The 27,390-nt window shown below is 35.0% G+C and overlaps 1 protein-coding gene across 10 annotated transcripts in view; it reads right to left on the bottom strand.

The window, feature by feature from the left end:
* USP25 (ubiquitin specific peptidase 25) overlaps positions 1–27,390 on the bottom strand; it is a 172,321-nt gene that overhangs the window by 38,114 nt on the left and 106,817 nt on the right. For all 10 annotated transcript variants that reach the window (XM_064273110.1, XM_064273112.1, XM_064273111.1 and 7 more), the window contains 9 exons: positions 25,805–25,878; positions 20,603–20,751; positions 14,391–14,518; positions 13,902–13,997; positions 12,404–12,565; positions 11,416–11,642; positions 8,294–8,364; positions 7,399–7,627; positions 5,824–6,024 (listed from right to left, as the gene is read on the bottom strand). In XM_064273110.1, the coding sequence (XP_064129180.1) occupies positions 5,824–6,024; positions 7,399–7,627; positions 8,294–8,364; positions 11,416–11,642; positions 12,404–12,565; positions 13,902–13,997; positions 14,391–14,518; positions 20,603–20,751; positions 25,805–25,878 (1,337 nt within the window). The remainder of the gene's footprint in view (positions 1–5,823; positions 6,025–7,398; positions 7,628–8,293; positions 8,365–11,415; positions 11,643–12,403; positions 12,566–13,901; positions 13,998–14,390; positions 14,519–20,602; positions 20,752–25,804; positions 25,879–27,390) is intronic.

The following is a 27,390-nucleotide window of genomic DNA, read 5'->3' as shown; positions in this document are numbered from 1 at the left end:
ACTTGATTCAACATATATTTTGTGCTTGAAGCTTAGAGACTAGATATAAAGAATGACTCTAGGTTTCTGGCATGAGTAACTAGGTTGGTGGAGGTAAAATTTTCTATGATAAGGAAAACTAGAAGTGGAAAAGTTTATAATATGCGTGACAAGGCAAGAAGTTAAAAGAAGATAAATGTTTTCATTCCTGTACTTCCTGACTCTGAACTGCAATGTTCTTTCAGTTCTTTATGACAGATGAAGAAAACCTTGGGCTACCTCCAGCTTAGGAGAGTTCCATTTCTGGAAGGCTCTGTGATAGATGGCTTAAGCCAGTTGCTTTAGGGGTGAACAGAACAAAACCTCTTATTGATAAAGCTTTTCTTAGCTTTTTCTATTCTATGTTTCTTCTCCCCATAACAGATAAAATGTCAAAATTGTTATGAGGATGTAAGCCTACCATGATTAAGCATCAAAGAAATCTATTTGGTCTGGCATTGCTCTACAGCACTGAAACCTGCAGAATCTTATGTAAAATAAGCACTTATGAGGAAAAAAAAAAAATTTTTTTTTAGCTGGTCAACATAGTCCAATCCACCTTAGGACACCAGGGTCGAGATTTTTTTCACACAGGAATTTGAGTCCAACAACCTCATGAGTAGGGCAGAATGATTTTGCCCTAATGTCACACAGAACCATTTCCTCTAGAGTTTCCCCTGTGGATTATCTCCCAGGGACCTTACATGAGTGGTGCTGTAATCACAGTAGGTGAACCTACAAGGATCTGAAACCCTGACAAACAGGAATCAAAAAACCCAAACCGCATTCACAACCTGTTTATCAAGCCTGCGCCACTGTCAGTACTAGGCCAGGTATTAACATGTAGGGGGAAACAAAGACACAACATACTTGTTTTAAAAAACTTTCAGAAAAACCATGTACGTATACACTTAATTGCAACACAGTGTGCTAAATGCAGTAATAGAGTTATGCACAAGGATCTAGATAAGCACTGTGGACCCAATACACACACGTGGGATGATGGTGCATGTTAAGAAAGACTTTCTAGAAGAAATGTCAACTGAGCTGCACCTTGAAGGATTTGTAGAAAGGATCATCTTGAAGATGAGAAAGGAGAAGGCTCCAGGCAGAAAGAATAGCATATGCAAAAGCACTGTAATGACAGAAAGAGGGATATGATGATATGATACATTTGGTAGTGAGAATAGTTTGGGATTCAGAGGAAAAGGATAATAGTTGCTGTAGGGGTTATATGAGAGGGATTTATCAAGACTTTGGGGTATGAGAAAGGTCTGAAGAATGGGTAAAATTTCAAGACCACTGATGTTAAGACGACATTTTTGAAGTGAAGGATACTTCATGAGCAACGCCATAAGGATAGGAAAGTTGTCTAAATGTAAGAGAAATAGGGAGTAATCTGGTTTAGATGAAACTCTGGGTACTAAAAGGAAAAGTAATGTTGGAAGAATTACGAGGGGGTCGGATTATAATAGAGGACCTGCATAAAAAGAAGAGTGGATTTGGCTTCATTTTGTTAAACCAAAAGAGTAAAAACATGTTTTCTAGAACAAACAAATAAGCAAAATGAGGAAATAAACCGTTACCCACTACCGAGAGATAAGTGCTATTAATATATTTGATGTTATATATTTCTAGACATCATCTATATACATATACTGTTTTTAAATGAAGAGGGAATTATTCTGAATATACAGTTTTATAACTTATAGCAAACATTTTTATGTCAGCATAATTTTTACTGCTTCTATTATAATGTATTCTGTATGGATGACTCATATAACTAATACTCTACTGTACATTTAGGCAATTTCCATTTCTTTATTAAAAACAACAGCTTTTATCATGGAAATACCACAATGATTTTTACTCATCCTATAACCCATAAAAAGCTCATCACTGCTGGCCTGGGTAAATGGTACAAACTCAATAAAAGAGACCACGCTGTTTATTTTATGTCCTAACTGACAGTTTATATACTAATTCTTCAGTTGGTATATATCGTTCAGGCTACTACTTAGAATACAGCTGGTGATTACCTCTGTAACACGTGTGAATCTATCCTGATAGTGTTCCCTGGTTCCCTACTTACGGCTATAAATTTCTGAATAAACTCATTTCACTGTGAATGACCAGTTAGTTCTCTATGAGGTATATAATACTCCTGCACCTAAACAGAAACCAAACTTTCAGCTGCTGTAAGTTGATTCCAACTCATAGCAACCCTACAAGACAGAGAAGAACTGCCCCATAGGGCTTCTAAAGAGCACTGGTGGATTCGAACTACTGATCTTTTCTTGTTCAGCAGCCGAGTTCTTGACCACTGTGTCACCAGGGCTCCAAATCATTTATTTTTTCTATGAGTGCTTCATTTGAGTTTTTGAATGGCTATATCTCACTTAAGGGATTTTCTAGCCATGTCATATGTTAATAATGTAGCGGTTTCATTCACTTGTTTGGATGTCACAGAAAACCCCAAATTTTGAGGGCACGATGAGCCTGCTCCTTCGGTCCACCTTCCTGTAGAAGCAGTGGAGCTGTGGTGGTGGTGACGGCGAGTGTTTCTACTTAGGTGTATTCCCTGGTTATGTTCTTCAATATCACCTTTAAAAGGCAGCCTATGGAAGGAACCATGCTAAGCTGACTACACAGAACACCCAGTGGAACTTTTAAAAGTTCATATTCCTGGGCCCCACCCTGCTCCAAAGAGAATCTCAGGGGAATGGTAGGGAGGGGCTTAGGAACCAGAACAAATAAAAAACCCGTTGCCATCAAGTTGATTCTGACTCATGGCAAACCTATGGGACAGAGTAGAACTGCCCCATGGTGTTTCCAAAGAGCAGCTAGTGGATTCGAACTGCCAACCTTTTGGTTAGCAGCTGAATGCTTAACCACTGCACCACCTGAGTTGAACCTAAAATTTATCCAGAAGAGAGTGCTACACCTGCATCACACGATTTTCCCTCACTTCCCTACTACAGAATTATCTTGGCTATACTTTTGAAATCTTGATATTCTGTTACACCGTGGGTTGTCTCTAGGAAACTCTTTGGAATCTCCTAGGGATTGAATTCGATTCAGAAAACATTCATGGGACATGATATGTCATTTATTATATGAGGTGCTGGAGATATAAATAAGACTACCACCCCAGTCCCTGCTTTTAAGGAACTTAAGAACACTTGAGGATACTATGCATTCTACCAGGTTGTAGTCTCAGGAACCAGTTGTATTTTTCTGGGACATCAGCATATTTTACTTGTAAATGGTGTTTGTAAAGAAGTCTCAGAGCCAAATCTGCATGTCACTTCTGGGGAAATTTAACAAATCTTATGGGATACATTTCATTCCAATATTAACCACATTTTCCTTATTTTTTCTACTTTTTTTTTTGCTCCTTTGTTTTGGTTTCTTAATTAAAAAAGAAAACTGGAGTATGCTAGGTATGTTGTAAGGGTCTCAAATACTTTTGACACAAGATGAGAGTAACACAAATAAAATAGTAACTCAAGCAGAGCGCTTCTCTCATCAGGATAATGTCTCTGTTTTATAAACATACCCTAGAGCCATCTTGCTAACTAGGTGTATACCTCAGAATTATCTAAATCTTTTTAAGAATTTTTTTTTTTTTTTTAAGAATGCATATTCTAGACCCTTCCTCCAGAGTTCCTGATTTAACTCTTAGCTGACCATAGATGGTGTGTACTGCTTGCACTCAGAAAACCTCTCCTGGGTTAATTCTTACATGCTGCTCCTTAGTAAGGGACTATTATTAGAAATCAAAACAAAAGTATTCAGGTAAGTTTTCCCTTGCAAAAGTAGGTTAGGGAGTTAGCAAAAGATAGACCAAACAATAGTCTTCTACCACGTAGTATTTATTTTACTTTCAGTAAGACTATGAATGGTACTACAGAATAGATGCACACGGATTTCTTGATCACATTTCAGCAGAAGAATGACAAATACTAATTTGATAAATATTATATAAATTAATATTCTTCATAATACTACTCAGAAGAAATTGGATTTTAATGGTTCTTGCAGTACAGATTTTTTGAGAAGATTCGCAGGGAAGGAAGGTAAATCACTCTGATGGATTTTAAGACCAAGATCTCCTTATACTGTTTCTACTTTTCACTCATCAGCCTAGCATGCACTTAGGAGATTTAAATACAGGTTCTCTTTGAGATGCTGAGAAGTATTATACCAAATTAGACAAGTCACTTATTTTGAAAACTCGGAAAAGAAATGGGAAGAGGATCATATGGGCGTTGACATAAAATTTCTCCACTAATGATAAGTGTTCCGTGAACAGTACCCAGTTCCCTTATTCAGTTGTGCTACGTTAAATGCCCCTGCAACAGAGGATGGATTTCTTAATATAAGAAAGATAGTACAGTAATAGAAATCACTTTTAAATAACAATCTTGCTTCCCAAATGTATAGACTTAATCCATTCAGTTTCTACTAACTCAAACAAAATACATATTTTCATAAATTCAATAAAGGATACATGGTTTCCTACTGAGAGAGTATTACTACTGCTTTCTTAAACCCAGAATGGGCAATTGTCATAATAGTTACATGTGAATTGAACATTCATTCTCTTTATCTCTTAGGTACTCTGGCTTCTCTCAGAAGTATATCTGTAATCTCTTCAAGTTAATTTTAAATACTAAGAAATAAAAATGTATACCTAAAACCTACCACTAAATTTTTTTTTTTTTTTTTAATTACAAACAGTATGGAAAGTATATGGTGGAAAATATTGACCAGGAAAAGACAACAAAATTAAAAGTTTGGGTAATGTTGGCTAATCCTTATCATATAGGAATATCAATGGAGAATATGTATTACTGTGAGTTAGCAGTAGAAGGCTTAAGTGTAAAGTAGGAGAGACTTAAGAAAAACGGACAAAATGAAGAGGGGTAGTTACTAAAAAAAAGAGAGAGTAATGAGTTTGAGGAAAATGAGTTTAATTTATCTCATTTCATTTCTCCAACTAGACTAAAGAAATAGTACTTTTTCTGCAGCAGGAAATATATCACCCTAAAATATATTCTCAATTTAGTGACAATGAAATTAATCTTTTTTTTTTTTAAAAAAAGATCAAAAACATTTTAGTTTCAATTCTGCTGAACACATTTTGTTCATTTTCATATACTGTTTACTTTGAATATTTTATTGATTTCATCAGGTAATAATTTTAAAATATTTTTATAAATGTATCTCCTGTTTTACATTTCTATACACTTTTTTAGTTGGAATATATAAAATACATAGTTTTGGTTAGTTTTGTTTTTAACTTTAAAAATTTTGAAAAAATCAAATAAAGTATATTTTGTTAATGGTGGTATTTCAATGTTGCACAAAGTATTCAGGGATATACCAAATCTGAACTTAGTGAAGTTCACTGCCTTGACAGCTTTAGTGAATTGGTTTGAGTTGCCTGCTAATCTCACAGCTTTTCCTGTTTCCTGCCAAGCCAAGCCCCAAAGTAGGCAGGACGGGTGGAGGAAACCATCAACAGAATCATCTAATTTACCTTGATAAAGGTGCATATACAGAAAGTGCTTTCTGGCAAAGGGGTTAACTAAACTGTTATTTATGGTTTCTCTGAGTGATGGAATTTCAGATAATTTTTACTGCTTTTTCATACTTATGATAGCTGATATTTTTTTTCAATGAGCATATCTTTCAATGATCATATAATAATAACAAAACACCAACACTAAATATAGCACTACTGATAACAAAATACAACTTAATAAAAAAATACAACTTAATAAAAATGGACTGACTAACCTGTTGTTACAGAAGACTCTGGCTCCCTCAGTTTTTGAGATGCTAAAAGCTTTTCCTGCAAAGCTTTCTGGGCAAGTTGTGCATCCCATTCTTCTAATTCCTTTTCAAATCTTTGGTTGTCTTCCTCAACAAAATCCCTTAAATCCGGTGGTAATGTTTCTATTCCAACAATGGCCTGCCCAGTTTCTTTGTTACATTCCTCTGCAAATCATATTTTAAAAACCAATATAAAATCAAGAATTAAAGGAAAAATGCAAAGCTCAAAACAGAACGCATTTCAAAGAGATTTAAACTATAAATTATTACCCTTTAACAAATCAGTTGTACTTACAACTTTAAAGAAAACTCAAATGCCCAGAAAAGCAATGATGCAAATAACTATAATCCCTCATAAGTAATTTTCTAAGCATTATTTTTAAATCTGAAGAGTAGAAATGATATAAGATATAAAGCCAAAATTTTTGCTACTCAAACATTGTAATACTACTACTTTTTGCTATTATAAAAGGGATGCCTACTTACTCATGAAGTGGAACTCCTCAAAAAATTAGAATAACTCAAACTCTTGAAATAAAACTAAAATTCTTTATCTGAGTTAAGTATAGAAAAAAATATTTACTCATGAAAACTACTATGTAGCAAGATTTTTTCAGAACATATGTGAATAATATTTAAGTTACTCAACCTCTACCATACATAAAAAAAACATGCATGCAAATAGCTTTACTTTTCAGTCATAAATGGACCGCCTACCTAGTTTCACTGAATGATTAAATACAAAAGGAAAGTTAACTGTATCAGTTTCAACAAGCCTTGTTTCCTAGATGGAGCACCCATATTAAAATATCAGAAACAAAAATCTGAAGGCATGGTATGTCATGGTCCCTGGCTTTGAGCAGATCAGAGTGAAGTAGGAAAGACAAGTCAACACTGAATTCCAGCACAAAACAATAAATGCCGGACAGGGGTATGCTGTGAGAGCACAAAATGGGATACTTTCTGCAGATCAAGAAAAACTTTGCAGAGGAGCCAACACCTCAACTGAGTCTTGACAGATGAGCAGGAATTAGGCAAAGGAAGAACGAAATAACATTATCGGTAAAAAAAGAAAAAAAAAATAACATAAGAACACATAGATATAAATGTGCAGAACAGCATGGTGTAAGGAGAATACAGTAAGAGGATCAAGTATCAGCGCAGTACATAAAGTTCAATATGCAGAACAGTGGTATATGAATCTGCAGATGGTCAGAAGGCAGAAAACAGAGGCTAAAAAGTTTAAATATGAGTTAATAAGTGGATGTAGTTATTAAAGGTTTTTTAGCAAGGAAAGATAAGGTCAAATGTACATTTAGTAGTTAATGCTGAATACAAAATACATTCCAATTCTCAGCCCTGATCACACTACCTCTCAATTTCAGCATTCTCACGTGCCAGAACCCAACAGCAAGCACTTCCTCCTCATATCCCTCACTCTGAGTGAATTTCTTACGCATTCGCACCACAGACCAGAGTTACATAAAAGGGTTACTTATTTAAAAACATATACGCAACCTATAAATTTCATACTCTTACCTTGTATTAAGAATTGTGCCTTATCATTTATGTACATTAAACAGTATGCACTGGCATTTCTATAACCACCAAAAGAGTCCCTGACTAGCTCTTCCCATGACGATTTTGTCACAGTGATGTCATTGTACTTCATCCACCTGTTTTCATGATGATCAAAAATGTATGCCCAGTAATGCCCTGCATTCGCTTGGCCTTCATGAACTAAAACCGCATGTAAGCGATAAGGAACCTAAATGTGAAAAAAGAAGAGTTAAAGTGCAATTACGTCGTCCATTACAGCACATCTCATGTAGCCACAAACTAATCATCTGGAGGATATTACGAGAACAACTTATTTTCTAACAACAGAAAACTGGTCGGAATACAAAAAAAAAATCTATGAAATACAAATAATAAAAAAGAGGGATGTTAAGTAAGCTAAAGATACATAAAGGAGGTAGAAGTATAGATAAGAGAATGATTTTCAAAAATTTGAAGACTTATTTGTTGTGAATATAGTATTTGTTTACCTATTTAGGTTACTTATTAACCCAATAAAGAACTTACGATGACCAGTATTAAAAATAGCACATGATTTGTCTAAATCTTCACAAGTATAATATGACGGCTGTGTTTAACAAAATAACTTATGTAATGTATATAAAGTTACAAAGTAACTCTTCTCCCATTGTCTTCTTAGTGTCCTTAAACAGTCATCTATTTTTCTCCCAAAGGAATTTTTTTTTTAATATTAAGCCTTTCCAAAAAAATTGAATACATCTTATTGTAAAATAATAAACAGAAATGTAGGCAGTAAGTAGAGTATGAGAACACAATTGAATGGGGAAAATATCAATTGGAAACTTTAAGATTGGCAATTTTATAGCCAAATATGTAAGGGAGAAATTTCACTTACCTGGATCATAGACTTGTCAGAGTACATTAGGTCAATCGTTCGATGGATTCTGGATATGCTTTCCTGCAAATCTAAGCATATAATGTGTCACTAATAATTAAAATCGAGTATGTTTCCACCGAGACTTAAAGCAGGAATTCCAGATTTCCCTAATAACATGTGAGAGTAAGGAAAATTTCCTAAAACTGTTCCTAAAAAACTACTATTTAGAATCTGTATAAAGTATAGTTATCCTTAATGAAAGATAATGTACAAATGCATAATTAAAATATAAAATAAAATATCATTCACATGGAAAATGTATGAAGCCAATAAAAATGAAATTTGTTCAAATCTATAAAGGTTTCAATGAAAATTAAAGCTGGACTCCTCCTTTATATATTGATATAAAACAGAACTTTAGAGTGAAACAAAATAACTTCACCACATACCCTGTATATACCGTATTTTTATGCAAATGATGCACAATTTCTACATTTGTTTTGCAAACTGCACCCTCTTCACCCCACGTATGTTGCTGTAAAAAAAAATTAGCATTGTACACTTATGAAAACACATCGTTGGGGAGGGCACAGTCAGCGAACAAATGTAGAAGGTAAGCCGTTATTTGCATAAAAATATGGTATACACAAATGAATAAAAATCCACTATAGTCACCAATTGAAATAAAATTATGGGAATTCCATTATGCAGCATTCTACTTTGTCCATTCTACAATATTACACAAATATATTCTACTTACAGAAGTGTATAAATACGTACTTAGAAACCCAACACTATTTGCAATGAGTATCAATACAGAAATTAATTACAGTATATCCATACTTTGGAACACTATAGTGTAAAAAATAATGCTAGTAGCTAATATTAGCAGAGATGAAAAAAAGAAAACAAATATGCCAAGGAAAACCTTCCCTCCTGTTTCACAGTATTATATATCTAAAACTTTATCACAGGAACGTCCCTCAAGCTCCTCCAACTGAAAATGGCCAAAAAGTGAGCTAATCATATTTCTACTTCCTCTCCTGAGGAAGGGACCAGCTAGTCTACCAGCTTGGCTTTTTTTCCAAAGCGTATTCATTTATTATTTTCTCATGCTATCAACACGGGAATCATAATTATCCCTGATTTCTCCCTTTCACCTCTCGTCAATGACCCACCTCTGTCGGTTGTTTCTAAAAAATATTTCAAGTTATTTCCTCCCTCAAGCCATATTTTGGTTCAAACCACCTTTATTACTCGTTTTCACAGAAAAATCCAAAGGAATGGAATTTCAAGAAGAATAGAATAATCTAAAATTTCAAATAGTAAAATATTAAACAGAATACCCAAAGGCATACATTTGAGAATAAGGTTTAAAAAAAAGCAAGCAGGAAAAAAAAAAATTAATAACTACCTACTACATGGCAAATCACATTGAGAAAACTGTAAAACTGGGACAGCTTAGTATTAAAACCATATCCTAATACCGAGCAACGGTTATTTGATTCAAGGACAGTAATGGAGGAAGCGAGTCTTCATATTTAGAAATCCTTAAAAAGATGATAAATTCTTATTCTTCAGCTTATCTTTTAAAAGTATCTGATTAAAAACAAAACAAAACAAAAATAATGTACATATTGGTGGTTCTCAACCTCTTCTTCCTGCAAGGCAGATAATTTCACAGTTTCCACATGCTTCTACAAAAGCAACCAGGTATTAACAGACATAAAAAAAATATAGACTACTGGTAATTCTACTACTTCTCTACACTGGAATTCAAGGACATAGAGGGATATTTTTAAAGTGAATGTGCTTATTTTTAGAAACCAGCCACAAACTTTGATACTTTTTTTTACTAAATAAATTACTTTTAACTTTCCTCACAAATACCAAAATACTGTAATGGAGAAACACTGTGTTCTGTATCTTTTTAAAAAAAAAAAAAACTGTGATTTTCCAATTTAGAGAAAAAACTTCCTATTTTCTACCCTTCTAATGTAATCCTACAAAAACAATCAGGATCTGCCACACCTAGTAGAATATTATCCAGTATCTAGTACAGTGTTCAGTAAATACCATGTGCTTAATGAATGTTTCTCAAATAAATTCAAACATAAGAAATTCCCTTATATATGAAATATGTTAAGGAAAATCCTTACAGCTACTAATACAAACTGTTAAATAGTCACCATCACACCCTATTAAACCTATTAAATTAGGACTGCTCTTTACTCACATGTTGAATGTCTAGAAAAAGTCAAGGTGCTCATCTAAACTCTAACAATCTGCATCATTCAATCAATTTCAACCTTGTAGTATACAACAGTAGTTCCTACATTTTTCTTTTTTCAAAGATCGATAGGATAATATTGAATGGGCTACTATATTTTGACAAGGAAAAATATAACAGTAAAATCTACCATAATATATTAATATCAGTTTATTTTAAAAAATTAACAACAGAAAGCAGGAAGAAGACATAATTTCAGAATAAAGGTTCATTCCTTCCAAGAAAGGATCAAGGAAACTTAACATCAAAACACAGGTATGTGTGCGTGTGCGTGCACGTGCACACATACACCCCACACCCCTCACAAAGCATTGTTTTATTTTTCTTATTTTGTTTCATGCCAACGAAAGCTCTGTTAAAGACTGGCATTGGGTTCAGAGATCATATTTGGAAATTTCTGTAAAAGCAGGTTAAAACTTAAAATTCACACCTCTAATTCTTAACCCTAAAGAATTTTTTTTTTAATTATATAAACTTCATTGTGCAGTCACAGGGGAAGTACATAACTGATACATTAAAACTTTGATGCTATAAGGCAGTTCACCAATGGAGTACCTGTAAATATGAGTTTGTTATAAATTTAGAGCACTAAACAAGAACTCATACCACCTGTTATGTCATTAATCAGCTAAGTAATCCTGGAAAATCTTTCAACCCCTTTGAATCTGATATTAAGACTATAAAATTCGGAAGCCAGACTAGATTATCTTATATAAAACACTTTTGAGGGAAAAAGGGATTTTAAAATACTTAAAATATGAAATCCACAGGTGAATTCTCTTCTCAATTTTAACAATATTATACATATCCATTTGAGGTGACAGTAGCTACACTGTGAAAAGCTTCTTACCTCTGGTGTCATTTTCTATTTCTGTCCTCCAGCGATGTAAACAGCCTTCTAGCACAGAAAGTTCTTCTTCTGTTATGTGCCTTGGTGCTGGATGCATGGGCAAATCTGGAGGTATCCGAGACTGTGTGAATGGCTTGTGTATTACTGATCTTGATGAAATGGCAGCAACTGCTGCAGGTGATGTGCTTGGCACTTCTGAAGAAGGAGCTCCCTGTGGTTCTGCTGTGCTGTATTTTTTTAAAAAATAGAATATTTATTATGAAACTTTCTAAATTTAAGCTGTAGACCAAGGTTGTGCCAAATACATGGCATTATATTAGGTTATAATTTCAAAAGGAAAGATCTTTAAAAAGAAATATGTGTATTGATCTAATATCCTTTAAGATTCTTAATATACAAAGGAAAATGTACAAGGACTATATTATTGTTGGAAATGCTGGTGGCTTAGTGGTTAAGTGCTATAGCTGCTAACCAAAAGGGTGGCAGTTCAAATCTACCAGGTGCTCCTTGGAAATGCTATGGGCAGTTCTACTCCGTCCTATAGGGTCACTATGAGTCGGAATCAACTTGACGGCAATGGGTTTATATTATTGTAAGATTGAAATTATGGCTTTATAGTAGAAATGGCTTGATTTTTTTTTTTAAAGAGCCAAATTTCATGTACACTGAAATTATAAAGACTGCCCTTGCTAACACTACCTTAATTACAGAAACGAATTCTAATTTAACAGTATTATTTTCATGGTTCAATAAAAGTTGAAACTTATATACCAAAAATAATGAAACTATAATTCTGAACAGAAAAAAATATGATAAAAATTTCAACCCACACATAAAAACCCAGAAGGCATGCAATTTAAGTGAATCTTTTTAAGAGATCATTAAAATAAATCAAAACATGCATTATAAGGCCTTCTTTAAAGGCAATCTATTACTTATCATGTCATACACGTAACATAGCTGTCTCTTGCATCAAAAAAACTTTTACCTTGGTAATGTCTGCGATGGTATGGAACCACTAGGTGGGGAACTAGCGTCAATATCATCAACAGGAGAAGTGCAAACAGGTTTACTTGAGGCAAATTCCAATGCATACTGTAGAACATCTACCAAGGGGAATCGTTTAGGACCCGAACCATAGCTTAAGTATCTGTTAACCATAAAATGTGTGAACGTTTTTATTTGTATATACAGCACATTTAGTTTTTCAACAATTGTTATAAAACATGATAAAATACTTCAACAAATCTTCCTCAACAACTAAATTGATTTTGCTTTCAAATAAATTCAATGTTTAGCAAAGGAAGAAAAACAAAGCTAATTACGACTGAATGTGTGTATATACTGTTATTATTTTTAAAGGCTGTTCTAAGTTGTAACTCAATAGGAAGAAAAAACTGATGGTACTTTTCTCCTGAGGCTGTTTTTATTTTTAGATCTGTCATCTGATCTTATGATCAAGATGCTAACTTTTATCAACCTCTACCTTTTCGCTCTGATTATTTCTCAGCATGATTACCAAAACTTTTAAGTATAAAAACTGCGAACTTACGATGACAGACTGCTTTTGTATAAAAAGTTTTAGGCTATTGATCTTCAAAGTAATACCAAAATAAGGCAACACAGACTAGATCGGAGATTGCAAACAGGGATCCCTCAGGCCAAATTTGAATCTTTAGACTTTAGTCTGACCTGAAGAACACTGGACAATCTGGATACTGGCTTTTCTTGGAAACAATCAAAAGCTATAGGTGACAATGAGATCATATTCACACCTGGCACCATTTCACTGGTGCTGGGTGTAGCTACTACCTCCTACAGAGGGATGTGTTCTCCAGGCTCCACACCCTGCCAACCATCATGTTATATCTGGTCCCCTTTGGCTCTTTTATAAAGCTTCTGTAAGGCCCTGATAGGTATTTGAGAGTTGTGTATTACGTGTTAAGGAGAAAAGTTCAGTCACCATTTGTTTTAATGGAAATTTCAAGAGTGATATTTCGTCTTATGCAAGAAATTATCTCAATATTAGATTAGCTTTACTTTATATGTACTCAGTTTTCACGCAAATAATGTGTGTCCTCTAAAGTGCGGCTATGCCAATTTTTCTTCACATGTTGCTATCAAGAAAAATTAGCACAGCGTGCTTACAAAAATACCTCTTGCGGGGTTACGGCTGGCAAACGTAAAAGGCACGCACTATTTGTGTAAAAATATGGTATTTTCAGCACCATGAACATTATCTGTTAACAGTTAACGTTACCTGTTATTTAATTTTAAATGCTAAAATAATCTTCTAAAGCCAACTCTGGTTATTTTTAATGCCCAATGAAAGTCAAAACTAATTTATTCAAGTAAAAGATCAATGAAGAATTATTAACTCCTAGAATTGCAAATCACTTAAGACAAATTTAAAAGTAAAGGTTTACATAGTCACTAAATACGTGATTTCTCATAGTTATTTTATAATTTCATGAAAGTTAAAATACCTTTCTAGTCTTTGCTGTAATACTGTGAGGTAATCTTTAAGTCTCTTGATCTCTTCTCTCTTAATTCTTGTTATTTCTCTGTTTCTGTGCATGTATCTATCCAGAAAAAGAAAAACAGCAATCATTAGCATTTCTAAAAATCCTGGAAGGAGATACAACATTAAGTCTAGACACCATTTCATTCAAAGTTTTACAACAAAATGTTAGACTAACAATACAAAATACTATAATTATTAATTCTAAAAGAAATTGAAAGACTGTTGAAATAATCTTGTTTTTTAATTTCCTTACAACATCTTCCCCAGTAACTATACTTTTCTAATACAAAGAGAACTCTATTGCCCTCGAAAAATGGTATTAGATATGTTATGCAAAAAGTGGATGTTAACTCTAAGAAAATTAAGCAATATTTTCATTTAAACACAGTAATTCTTCATCTTGTTACTAAATTGTTTTAAAACGAAGTCATAATGGTATGCCAAACCATACCTGTCCAGATATAAAACTTGGGGAAATTCTAATTTGTTGTGGATTTTCTCTGGTCTTCCCAGTGCCTGATTAAATTCAAATCTTGACAATTCAAATGTTAACACAGGTGGCAGTTCAGTAAACCAATGCTGAAAGAAAACAAAAAAGCCTTAATATCGATCCCCTTCCTATTTTCTCACCACAGTTTTAGGCATTTTTTTTTTTTCATTAACTTTTATTGAGCTTCAAGTGAACGTTTACAAATCAAGTCAAACTGTCACATACAAGTTTATATACACCTTACTCCATACTCCCACTTGCTCTCCCCCTAATGAGTCAGCCCTTCCAGTCTCTCCTTTCATGACAATTTTGCCAGCTTCCAACTCTCTCTATCCTCCCACCTCCCCTCCAGATAGGAGATGCCAACACAGTCTCAAGTGTCCACCTGATACAAATAGCTCATTCTTCATCAGCATCTCTCTCCTACCCACTGTCCAGTCCCTTTCATGTCTGATGAGTTGTCTTCGGGAATGGTTCCTGTCCTGGCCCAACGGAAGGTTTGGGGACCATGACCACCGGGACTTCTCTAGTCTCAGAGTTTTAGGCATTTTTATGTGCATTACCACAATGCTGACACGGCAAACAGGTAACTGGCTACACAATTCAGTTAAAACTCAACTTCCCCCTAAAAATCCTTCACATCTTTTGAAAATTCCCAGAGTGGAGATAACAATCAGGAAAGGGAAAAGTCTTCTAATACCTGTTCTTCCATGATAATTCCTTTAATTAAAATTTCTAATGCAAAGAAAAAGACAGTCGTAAAAATCATGACTTCATAGTCTCTATCTTTGGGACACTTCGATATTCTGTCAGTGTTACTCTTAGAAATGGTACTTAAACTGGATGCAATCAACCACACTGTCAAATATCTGTGACAAAGTAACCTGTAAGATGTGGCAAAGGAAAAAAATACTTTTGTATCATGAAATGACTACAACTCTAGTGCTAAAAACTAAAAATATAACTCCGATATTTTGTTTTAAACTTTATTTTCCTGCTGAAATTTAGATTAACTTAAGAAAAAGATCACTAACAAATATAAAATTTATATTTTATCTACACATATGATATTTTAATCTACATGTAAAATTTATATTTGTGGTAAGCACAGTTAAAAATCTTTTAAAGGACTAACCTTCAATAGTTAAATGCCTCATTGCTGTGAGCCAAATCATGATGGTAAGAACAGGTGTATTCCTTCCCTGCCACCCTCCCTCCCCCACAGGCAACTATTCAATTAGGCACGAAATTCAATAAAACTTCAAAAAACAATGGCTTTCATATAATAGCTTTAAGTTTTACATAAACATATTATTTAAAGAGAAAGGAAAATTAACTTGTAATCAGCAAATATGGAAGTAAAAAAATAACTGAACAAACATTTCTGAAGCATTTATTATATGCCCTTCAATGTGCACTGTAAAAAGAAAGGACTACCTAACACATGTATGTGATATTTTCAAATGTCACAAAAGACACCCACACATCTCTCAATAAGCTAAGAGCACACGGGTGTAAACGCCAACCTTCAGATAAGGAATGATGCGCGCCTGGCAAACTGAATTTGACTAGCTCTTGAACGCTACTTTTCTCTAAATAACGGCAATAAAACGGTTATTCACAACTATTTCTCCCTGACAAAATGCTCAGGACCTGAACCTAGACTTTCCAAGTTGGATTCAGTTTGTCTTTTGCCAAAAGTTCAGTTTTAGGGAATTTGTTTTACACAGACATTAACTAAAACGAATTGAATAAAGTTATGAAAGTTCTAATATCAGAAGTATCTCTTAAGCTTTAAAACTTAAGAAGCAAAGTTTGCTTACTTATTTTGTTCTCACGTGGCATTGGCAAAAAAATTTTGAAATTAGTTTTGATCTACACATAAAATTAAGAAATAAATATATCTACATATGTCACACACACAAAAAAAAAACTTCTCATGCCTTAGGATAATATTCTCTACTCTGTTTTATGATACTCAGTAATTATGTCCAAGTGAGTACCATTCAAGAAATATTACTTTCATATTTTATTGTTAATACTTTAACTGTCACCATTAAAATGAAATAGTTTCATATTTTACTTCAGGAGAACCTATAATGACCAGAATAAATAAAATGATCCTCTGTAATACCACGAAAAGTACAGGAAACAGCCTTCACGCCTTACTAAGAGTGCTCACGTTACACTTGTTACATTCCGTCCATTTCTCCTGCCACAACAGGAAGGCTTTCACCTTCTCATTCTAGAACTGATGGTGACAACAGGAGACAACCAGACATTCCCAAAATTTACTTTAAAAAATTATTTTGGGGATGTCCATCTCTGCAATTTTAGGATTATAAGCTATATTCATGTATAGTAGTATGATGAGAATTTTAAATAATTTTTTTCCTTCAAAAAAAAAAAACTTTCTTTCCACTGAACTACATTTATTTCTCTGTAACCTAACTGGTATGTATGTAGTGCTATTGGCTGGAGGTCATAAAACGTAAAAGTGATTCTGGTTCTTCATATCTCTAAACACGTTTTTATTAACTTTTTCTGGGGGGGGTGGGGGCAATGGGGGTGTTATATGATGAAACAACAGGAGCAATATATTTCTGCAGTTAGTGAATAAAGCACTTAATTTCTATAATGGGCAATGGCAACATACTCAAAAAAACAGAAACCAAACCCACTGCCATCAAGTCAATTCTGACTCACAGGGACCCTATAGGACAGAGCAGAACTGCCCCATGGGTTTCGAAGGCTGTATTTCTTTACAGAGGCACACTGCCACATCTTCCGCCCCTGGAGTGGCTGGAACTGCAGACCCTTCGGTTAGCAGCAAGTGCTCATGAATTAGCAAAGTGACTCTATAAATCTGACCTATTAACAGAAATAGTTTCTGGAGAGAATGTAATCATTTTTACAGGTTTCAATAGCTGGTTTTTCCACTAGGGTGTTTAAAATATCTTGATTCTGTGGTAAGATTACTTGAATGCAGAAAAAACAGAGAAACCACACCTGCAATTTCAAATTCACCATAGAACATTAAACAAAGCCAGGATGTAAATTAGGCACTTTCTGTTTCAATTGAAAGCTAATTCTCATTATCTAACTGCCTTCATTCATACACCATTTCACTTAAAAAGATAAATTACCTGTACAGTAACATCTCCATATACCTAATAGGGTACATTTAGATACTACTTCTCTAATTTAGTTCTTTAGGGAAATCATTTTCTAGTACTTTAATATAACTTGGTAGAACATTGTGAAGGGACATTTGGCCTGTAACTCAGACTCCAATTCTGACTGTATTACATTACTCATACGTGCACAAACGTATGTATTCAAAGACATTCTTTGAAATCACTCTGTCTAGCTATTGCTTAAATCAATTTAATTTTATAAATACTGGCTGTGTGATAGCCTGCAGGTTTTACACAGAATCGTGTAAAGCTGTGCACTGACATAGAAGAATGTACACAATATACCGCTCAGTGAAAAACGAAGGTTTCAGGGCAGTATGAACAGACACATCCAGTATTTACTGTGCATAGCAAAAGTCTACAAAAAGGCACAACATATTATTAGTAGTGAATACCCACAAGAGAAGTAAGGTATTTACCATGGGATTTTTTTTTTCTCTCTCATAGGCACTCAAAAGGTATCTCCAAGTTTCCTGAAGAATCTAATTTATACATTGCATACCAGTTAATTAAAATTCAAAATTTATATTAAAATTTTTTTTCTAAGTAGTTATATCACATATAACTTTTTTATTTATTCAATTGTGTCTAGTGTGACACTCCAGAAATTTAAACTCTTACAGCCACTGAATGCTTTAACTTGAGCAATTCTGAAGACTGAAGAGCTTCCTGTATTGACTCCAGCTGTTTCAGCAAGAGATGTCTTCCGTGTCACAGTAAGATCAACATTTTTTAATAAATAATAGTGCAGAGACAGTGTGACAATTTAGAAATAGCCTCAAATGTTACTCATTGGTTGTTGGAGACTCAAGAAGAAAATGGTTATTCTGAAGGGCATAATGCAGTAAAATTATAATTTAAATCTGTGATTAAAAACTTGTAAGATATTCTAGTCTAAGGAGTGACACTCTCTTTAAGCAAGCTGAATTATTACTGAAACTACTATCGCCAGAAAAACCAGGCAATTGGTAATAGAAATCACAGGTAATCAAATTTGCTATTATTGAAACTCCTTAGAAGCTATAGAGAAGGTAAAAAAGTATTTTATTCTTTAGGCTAATTAGAAAACCTAGGGAGAAATTACATATTATAGCTTAGGATATTCCAAGTATGAAGCCAGAAACAAAATGGAGAACTAGATTTTTTTTTAATAAAAAAATGAGATTCAGGTTCAAAGTTAAATTTTAAAAGTTAGGAATATGTGAGAAAAATCACTTACCAATAAACTATAGCTCATTTCACTTATAAGCTACTCCGATAGGTAAGAAAAATGCTATCCCGACTCTGCCTTCATCCCAACCCATCATCTTTTAGAAGGGGTCTGCTTTCTCGTGCCACTGTGCAAGCCTGGGGAAATCCCAAGCTTTGGAGATCTGTTTCCCAATCAAAATAAATAAGGTAAACTTAAAAATTCTTAATTAGATGTCTACATCAGAATCTCCCTGGAGCTCTTATACCTGTTTTACCCTATCTCTATCCTAGACTCTATCTGATAGACGTGAAGTGGGGCCTAGCCATCTTCTGAGAATCACTGAAATAGAGGATCTATATATTTTTTTATGACAGGCAGAGAAAAGCTATCCCAAACATATCCTCTCTCTTTAAAAAAAAAAAAGCTAACCTTACATATTCCGAATCAGTGATGCTACTACACATTCTTTATTTCTTTTTTTGTTTGGGTATGTGCACACAGGGGAGGATGTAAGGATAGAGCAGGAACAGGAAAACAAAAATAAAAACAAAAAACAATGATGACTTACAAGTCAGATAAAAGCCATCAATCTACTCTCAAAGAAACAAGACTTCAGTCCCTTTTTAGATAAACAGAGATGTATTCTCACTTAATATTTATTAAGTACCTCTTCAGGGCTAAAGGCCTCAGACACTGTTTTGTTAAGCACAGAGACATTTCACTCATTCATTCAATAAATATCCATCATGCAATACCATTTGCAGTTAGCACGTTATTCACTATGGATACAGTAGTAACACAGATAAAGATCCCTACCCTCATACATGGAGCTTACATCTAGACAAGTTATCAGATATTGTTTAACTACAGCTGATTCTGAAGCACATAATCTGTCCTTTGCTTTATAAAACTCCTTGGTAGATGGATACACAGATGGAGCTATGAGATGGGTAGAGACAGAGATGGGTACACAAATAGAGACAGGTAGAAATAAATAGGTTTTTAATATATTTTAAAATTATTTCTTTCCTGAGAAGTCAAGTCACTCCATTTGCCCTTCGTGCAATCATACAGCAATCTGACATGTAAAGGGGATTTGGTATTGTCTATTCAGGCTTGGAGAAATTCCAATAATATTTGATGTAGTGTGTGTCTACATAAAAATTGACCTTAATATCAATGTTTTTCTTCTTTAATATCAGAACAAGCATGCTGCTAATGGCTGGCACTTTCATTGAAAAGTCTTTAAAAAAAATTAAAAATGTACTTCAGACTGAGCTATGTCCTCTTCAAAGGTTCTAGTGAAAATGGTAGAAGGACTTTAACAGAAAATTTTGAAGTAAATTGTTTAAATGAGAATTTAACATAGATTACAGACTGTATCGACTGTGCAGAATAAGTTTCTGGAATATGTTTGTTGTTGATGTTGGTTGCCATCAAGTTGGTTTGGACTCATGGTGACCCCGTGTGTGCAGGGTAGAACGGCTCCATAGAATTTTCAAGGCTATGACCTTTCAGAAGCAGATCATCAGGCTTGTCTCCCAAGGGGCTTCTGGGTGGGTTCGAACCACCAACCTTTCAGCTAATAGTCAAGTGCTTAACCATCTGTGCCACTCAGAGACTTCTGAATATGTTTAAATTACCATAATGAAATCCAAACACATTTTTCTGAGTATTCTTTTCAATTACTAGGTAGCTGTGTAACTACAGCCTTACACCATACTTTGTAACATTTTAAGAAAGACCCTGAGGAGGCAAAAAAGTAATTAAGATGCTAAACTCACCTCCTGCCCTGATTTTCCTGAATTCTCTGAATGTAAAGACTCAATTTCTCCTTCAATCATAGCAGCTTCTAGGCACTCATGTAGGTCTTTGAACCCATTGACCTGAAGTGGGTACTGGCCAAACATTTCAGTATTTTCAAATTTTTTACCTATAGGAGGGGGAGAAATGTTAATTTAAATCAATGTTTCTCAAAATAGTCTTTTAGCTACTAAAAGTAGATGCTGATGTGAATTACCTCTTGAACCTGAAAACTGTGCCACTGATCTTATGTTCCACAGAGGAGTGAGTGACTATAAATTTCCTGTTGGTTTATTCATGCATGCATGTACATTCTCACTCAGCCACAGGTATCAACTGCACACACAGATGTCTGTCTGTATGTAATTATATACACATATATATATGTACATCCATTCATTCTTTCAACTAGAAACTTCTAAGAACAAGATACTGTGCTAAACAGAGAATATATACTGCAGTGAATAAAAACAGTGTCCCTAAACTGAGGGAACTCTCAGCCTCGTTTGAAAGAAAGCCATTATACACATTAATTGCACATGTAATTACGCATAAATAATTGTTTATTATTTTAAGTATTATGAAAGGTGTGATGAGACAGGGCATTATGAGAAGTATAAAAAGGGGACTTAACCAAGTCTTGGGGGCTGGAAGGTAGAGGAGGGAAGATTTTCATGACAAAGTGGCATTTAAACCTAAACTTGTCCAGAGAGTGGGAGTCATCCAGGCCAGAGAGATTGGGGTGGGTGCAGGGGTGGGTGAGGGTGGGAGTGGGAGGGGGGAGGCAGTACAGTATTCTCCGCCAAGGAACAGAAGGTGTAAAGGCTCTAAGTTTGCAAAAAAAAATAAGGAAGGAAGGACAATATAGCTTTGGGGGAGGAAGGGGAGGGTAACAATGGACAGTCAGGTAGGGGGTCAAGGTCTACAAGGTCATATTGTCCCTGTTAAGGAATTTTTTTCACAGTACTCTGAGTACAATGGAAAATTTCCAAATGGTTAAATCCTAGGAATGATAGGATCAGATTTATGTCTTCGAAATATACTTATGGCCTTTATGAGAAGTGGGTGGAAGACAATTATAAGATATAAGAATCCATCTAGAAATAAAAGAATTGTGAACTACGGTGTTAATGGTAAAAATGTACAAAAAAAAAAGATGAAATCACACACACACATTTATACATATATTAATGAGGGAGCACCAACAGGACTTGATTAATTGGCTGGCTGGCAGGATGGAGGAGAGAAGAGTAAGGAAGGTATCAAGAATGACAGTCAAGATTTCTAGTGTGAATAGTTGGACTGCTTTTTATTTATGGAAAAGGACACCACTGGAGAGCACAGGTTTTTCTTCTTTTGTGCTGAGGTAGCAATGACAATCATTACTTTAAAATGACCTACGAAATTTAAAATTAAAAAGAGAGTTGGATCTGAGTCCATAACTAAGATTAATCTTCTGGTCTGAAAATATAAATTGGAGAACTGCTGGCTTATTGATAGCAGGGAACTGAGGGAGTGAATGTGATTACCTAGGAAATTAGCTCGCAGGAAAAGAAAGAAGGACCAAGTAAAAGGAAGCATAGTCCCAATGATCACCTGTATTTAACAGTGAGATGCAAGAAGAGACTACAAATATGACTTCTAAGAAGTACCCAGAGGAAAAGGAAAAAAGTCAAGAGAATCTGGTGCCACAGAAGCCAGGGAAATGCATTTTCAAGGAAAGAATGGAAAAAACGAGAAGCAGGAGGAGAGAGTAGAGGCAAAAAGCATTAAAAGTTGAGAAGAGTTCAACATGAGAACTGAGAGGCAGCCAATAGATTTGACCATATGTAGGAAATCAGTAATCTTAGAAAGATCCATTTTAGGTGAGGCGTGGGGTCAAAAGTTAGAGTGGAGTGGGTTCAATAAATGGAAAGTAAGCAGGTGAAAACAAACTCCTCCCTTTAAAAGGCTCTACACTGAATGGGAGCAAAGTTAGAATATTCATTGGAAAATAGTATGCGAAGGGAGAAATTTTTTAAGATGTGAGATGCAAGACCATGTCTTAATATTGATGAGGAAGACCCAGTGGAGAGGGAGAAGCTTAAGATACAAAAGAAAAGCAAGATAATGGACAGAGGGAGGTCTAGTGAAAGCATGAAGGCATGGTCTTCTGCATGTGTATAAAGAATTGCCTTTTGATAGTGCTGTTGTTAGGTGCCAGAGTCAGCTCCAACTCATAGCGACTTTGTGTATAACAGAATTAAACATTGCTCACTATGTATCATCCTCACAATTGTAGCTGCATTTGAGGCCATTGTCGCAGCCACTATGTCAGTCCATCTCAGTGAGGGTCTCTCTTTCACTGACCCTGATAATCTTCTTTCAGGGATTGGTCCCTCTTGATAACATGTCCAAAGTACCTGAGAGGAAGTCTCGTCATCTTCACTTCTAAGGAGCATTTTACTTGTACTTTCTCCAAAACAGATTTGTTCGTTCTTCTGGCAGTTCAATATTCTTTGTAAACACCACAATTTGAATGTGTCAATTTTTCTTTACTCTTCGTTTTTCATTGTCCAGCTTTTGCACACATGTAAGGTGACTGAAAATACCCTGGCTTAGGTCAGGTGCACCTTAGTCATAAAAGTGACATCTCTGTTTTTAACAGTATAAAGAGGTCTTTTACAGTAGATTTGCCCCATCTGTCTGTTGTACTGTGATGACTTGCATGTTGCCTTCTGATATAAGACTGGATAATTCTCTTATTATACGGTGGAGAAGGGATGGATCCAGGTTGTGGAGCCTGAAGCTTAGATATCTGAGGCAGTCTTTCTTAACAAACAAAACACTAAAGTACAAACACGAAATTAGGTTCAGGGCCCTGGAGAGGACCCATGGTTAAGGTTCATTAGCTTCATGGTAAATTCAGAAAGTTTGAGTTAATGTCACTCTCAGAGAATGAAGTGACTAAGAAGTTTGGATTTGAAATGAGTGGGAAAGATAAAAAGAGTTCCTGAAGAAAATGGCAGCGAGGACAGTGATTAAACAAAACAAGTATCACCACAAAGCAGGTTACAGGATTGAGACCAGTGGAGCTTAGCATCACTACAGATACTTGATATGATGGGCTCATTTGTGTGACTTTTCTCCAACACTCATTTAGTCAGTACATGCAGAGAGAATATGGATAGTTTAATGAGGATCAGACAATACACAGGTGGAATACAAGAAAAGCAAGGAAGAGAGTGTTAGATATTTGTAAGAGTGAAAGTAATGATCAACAAGGAAGCAAGTGAAATACAGGAAAGGAGAATAGGAACAAAGTAAAGGAGTCAAGGAACCAGAAGTTCTGGAAAAGCTGAAGAACTTGGGGGCTTTAGCAAACAACTGGAAATGATTGGAGTTATCAGAGGTAGTGGAGTTAATGGCAATGATAGCATATCACAGCAGGAGCTGACAGCTGAGGCAGAAGGCAAGGGAAAGTCAGTGTCAATGAGGAAGTCAAGGAAATGAAAAGCAAGAGTATATAAAGGATCATCTTTGTGGGCAGGGAAACCGAAGCCGACGGCAAGAGTTAACATGGAGAGGGTAATGTGAGTTAATCTTCAATTAAAAAAAGAGACAAGGATTGGGGGAGTCGATTGATGAATTCATCAAAAACGATGGTATAATCTGATAGAATAAATCAACTTAGCAGGATTTTTTTTTAAACCAAGAAGGTAGGGAAGCAGTGGTCTAACATAAGATTTCTTAGCCTCGACACTACTGACATTTTGTTCCAAATAATTTTTCACTGTGATATCTGTTCCATGCATTACAAAATGTTTAGCAGCATCCCTGTCCTCTATCCACTAGATGACAATAGCAACCACCCCCCCACCCACCTAGCTGTGACAACCAAAAATGTCTTCAGACATTGCCAGATGTCCACGAGGGGTGAAACTGCCTCTAATTAAGGAGCACTGGTGTAAAATAAGGCATAGGAAAATACATGCAAAAATGGTAAGAAAGTGCTCTAAAATATCTTGCTCAATCAAACATATCATTCATGTGGAAATGCATTAAAATCATGTTTGCACAGCACACTTTCTTTGAAGCAACTTACTGGCATCGAGCACAAAGATTTTAATATTAATTGACAAAGCTACCACTTCAGATACAGTATTGTACTTCAAATAAAACCAGTACAATAATACGAGCATCCCAAATTGGAACATAATGCACCATGTAAAGTATTCCACTCGAATAATGAATATTTCATGTTTGAGGCCAACAAAAATATACTGACACCTCAATATAATCTTTTAAATGCCTGAATAAATTTTGAGTTAATGTCTGCCTTGTGCTGTGTTCTGTATCCTGTACTAAAAAATTATATTCAAACAAAACTTCATGAGAATTCATTACTCAAGATTCTAAAAGAAAAACAGTCTTCCAAATTTTATACTTTGGGGGATTTGAGATAAATAATTTTCAAATATTGACTGATTGAGAAATATGGGAAAATAATTTTTTTTAAAAATTTATGCTTTGGGACTTATTATTATATGCAGTACACACAGTGAGCCCAATTTCCTTCCCTTGCTAGGATAATCAAAGAGAAACTGATTAGGTCCGGATTATAACTAACAGGTATTCGGGGTAGATGAAGTAATATCACTCTTAAGCAATTTGGCAAAAAAATAGAGTATACCTTTTTTTGAAAACTAGTGTCTAAAGCATTTCATAATCACTTAAAAAATGGTGACCCTGCACTACCCTGACTATGCTAAATTGGTAGGTTCAGCTTTCAAGAGGAGACTGGCACACGCAGGGCTTGAAATTCTTCAAAATAAAAAGTCACCACCATACCAAGCCCCAATATTCTCTCTAAAAAAAAAAAAAAATTAAAGGATCCCATAAATCCCTATATTCCAACAATTCACAGCGTAAAAGATGCACTCTCACTGGAAATATTATCAGGGTAAGATTCAGTAAATACCAATTAGCATGTGATAAGGCACTCTGTACCTTCCTTTTCAGTCACTTGATTCTGTGTTCTTGTGCAAATAATTAGTGGCAATGTAACAGAAACTGCTAAACAGAGCGAGTCAAATTAAAATAAAAATTGTTCAACAAATACTGAGTCACTATCAAGATAGAGGAGCCACTGGATAACAACATCCCTTCACTTGTAATAAAAAGTAAACATGAGCCAACTATACCTTCAAGCACTCCCACGGCTAGGAATCGTCCATAGAACAACTCTACCATCGGGTTCTTTGGCTTCTCTTCATCCCTAAAGCACGTTACAAAAACATAAATGTGGCTATAATTTTTGGATTAATAAATACACAAAATATGAAACAAACTATAACATACAACAATAATGTTTTTTGTGGTTATCATGCACTTAGGCCCTACTAATTATAGTGTCACCTTGGGAAAGGTACTTAAATTTATTCTTTCATTTCTTCACCTGCAAACTGAAGATAATAGTAATTTAACTCACAGGAATGTTTTAAGGGTTAAGATGAGTTTATATACGGAACACACTTCAAAGAGTACTTGACAGTACATACTCAGTAAGTGCTTGCTATTTTTATTATCGTTACAAAATTAAATCTCATATTTTCAGTCTGAACAAAATATACTTATTTGAACTTGTTGAGAAGGGGGAAATCCACTCTCAGCCAGCATACATTTCTATAAAATTTTAATATTTCATTTCCTGTTTTACACAGATGAGTACACAGACCATCAGCAACGAAAGCCTGCTGTCCCTTGATAAGGGTGTTACATGCTTCACCATTTAATACTTAGAGCAACTGATGGTCAGTGATTCATAGAATCCTTACTACAATCCCGTGGTAGTCTTTAGTGCTATTCCAAAGTGTTTCTGGTCAGCCCTCCACTTTCAGATACAAGGAAAGAAGCACATTCCAAAAACTGACTGCCAAAGCAGCTCTCAAATGCCACCTCCTACGACAGCAGACAGCTTCCAAAAAAATTGATTTCCTTTTTCTCCTCAGATATTGTGGCCTTAGTGTCATAATTAATCTCTTGAGACATTTCTCCCAACTGAATTTAAAGTTCACAGCTCGCTGTCTGCAACCAATTGGCCCTTTATGACTGGCATCCTGGCAGAACTAAAACGAAGACAATTCTTCAGCAACGGCAGCTTGTATCTGGACTGCGCTAAGAATTAAGTTCTGGAAATAATAATTTTGACAAACAGCTAAAGGGTTTAAATTTTTGCTTTTGTTTCTTTATTTCAAAAGTAAGGGGCCAATATTAATTATACGAGTCATTCAGCCTCTGAAGTCCTACAGGAGCTACACCCATAGGACAGAGATGTGCAGGCTAGAGTTGTAGGACCCTAGTCTATTCAGGCACAGAAATGATGCATGTGCAGCTGAGGCTGAATGACCTAAAAAACGTACAAATGGTTTTTCTTTTTGTTGGATTGCAAGAGATTTTATTTTTGACCTTGCCTTATTTAAATTTTACCTTAAAAGATCAAGGGAATGTCATTTGGAAACTTAAGTCTTCCTTGGAAATTTGGTAATGAAAGGGGGTCATTATGAGAGTTTGGGACCAATCTTTGCTGTTAACATTGTATTATTAGAACATCCTTAATTTAATCTCATTATAGACCATTAATAACGATCTTTATTGGATAATGAAGCTGGACATAATTTAGAAATAGAAAAAAAGAAAGAAAATTTCAGTATTGGGTATGCAGTGTTTATGCAGTAATTTAACTACTGCACCTTGAAGACTCATGTCAGAGCCATGGGGAAGCAAAGCC

This window comes from Loxodonta africana, chromosome 20 (genome assembly GCF_030014295.1).
Source record: "Loxodonta africana isolate mLoxAfr1 chromosome 20, mLoxAfr1.hap2, whole genome shotgun sequence".
Classification (NCBI taxonomy): Eukaryota; Metazoa; Chordata; class Mammalia; order Proboscidea; family Elephantidae; genus Loxodonta; species Loxodonta africana.
The sequence above is the reverse complement of the archived record's forward strand: the minus strand, read 5'-3'. Positions and strand labels throughout refer to the sequence as shown.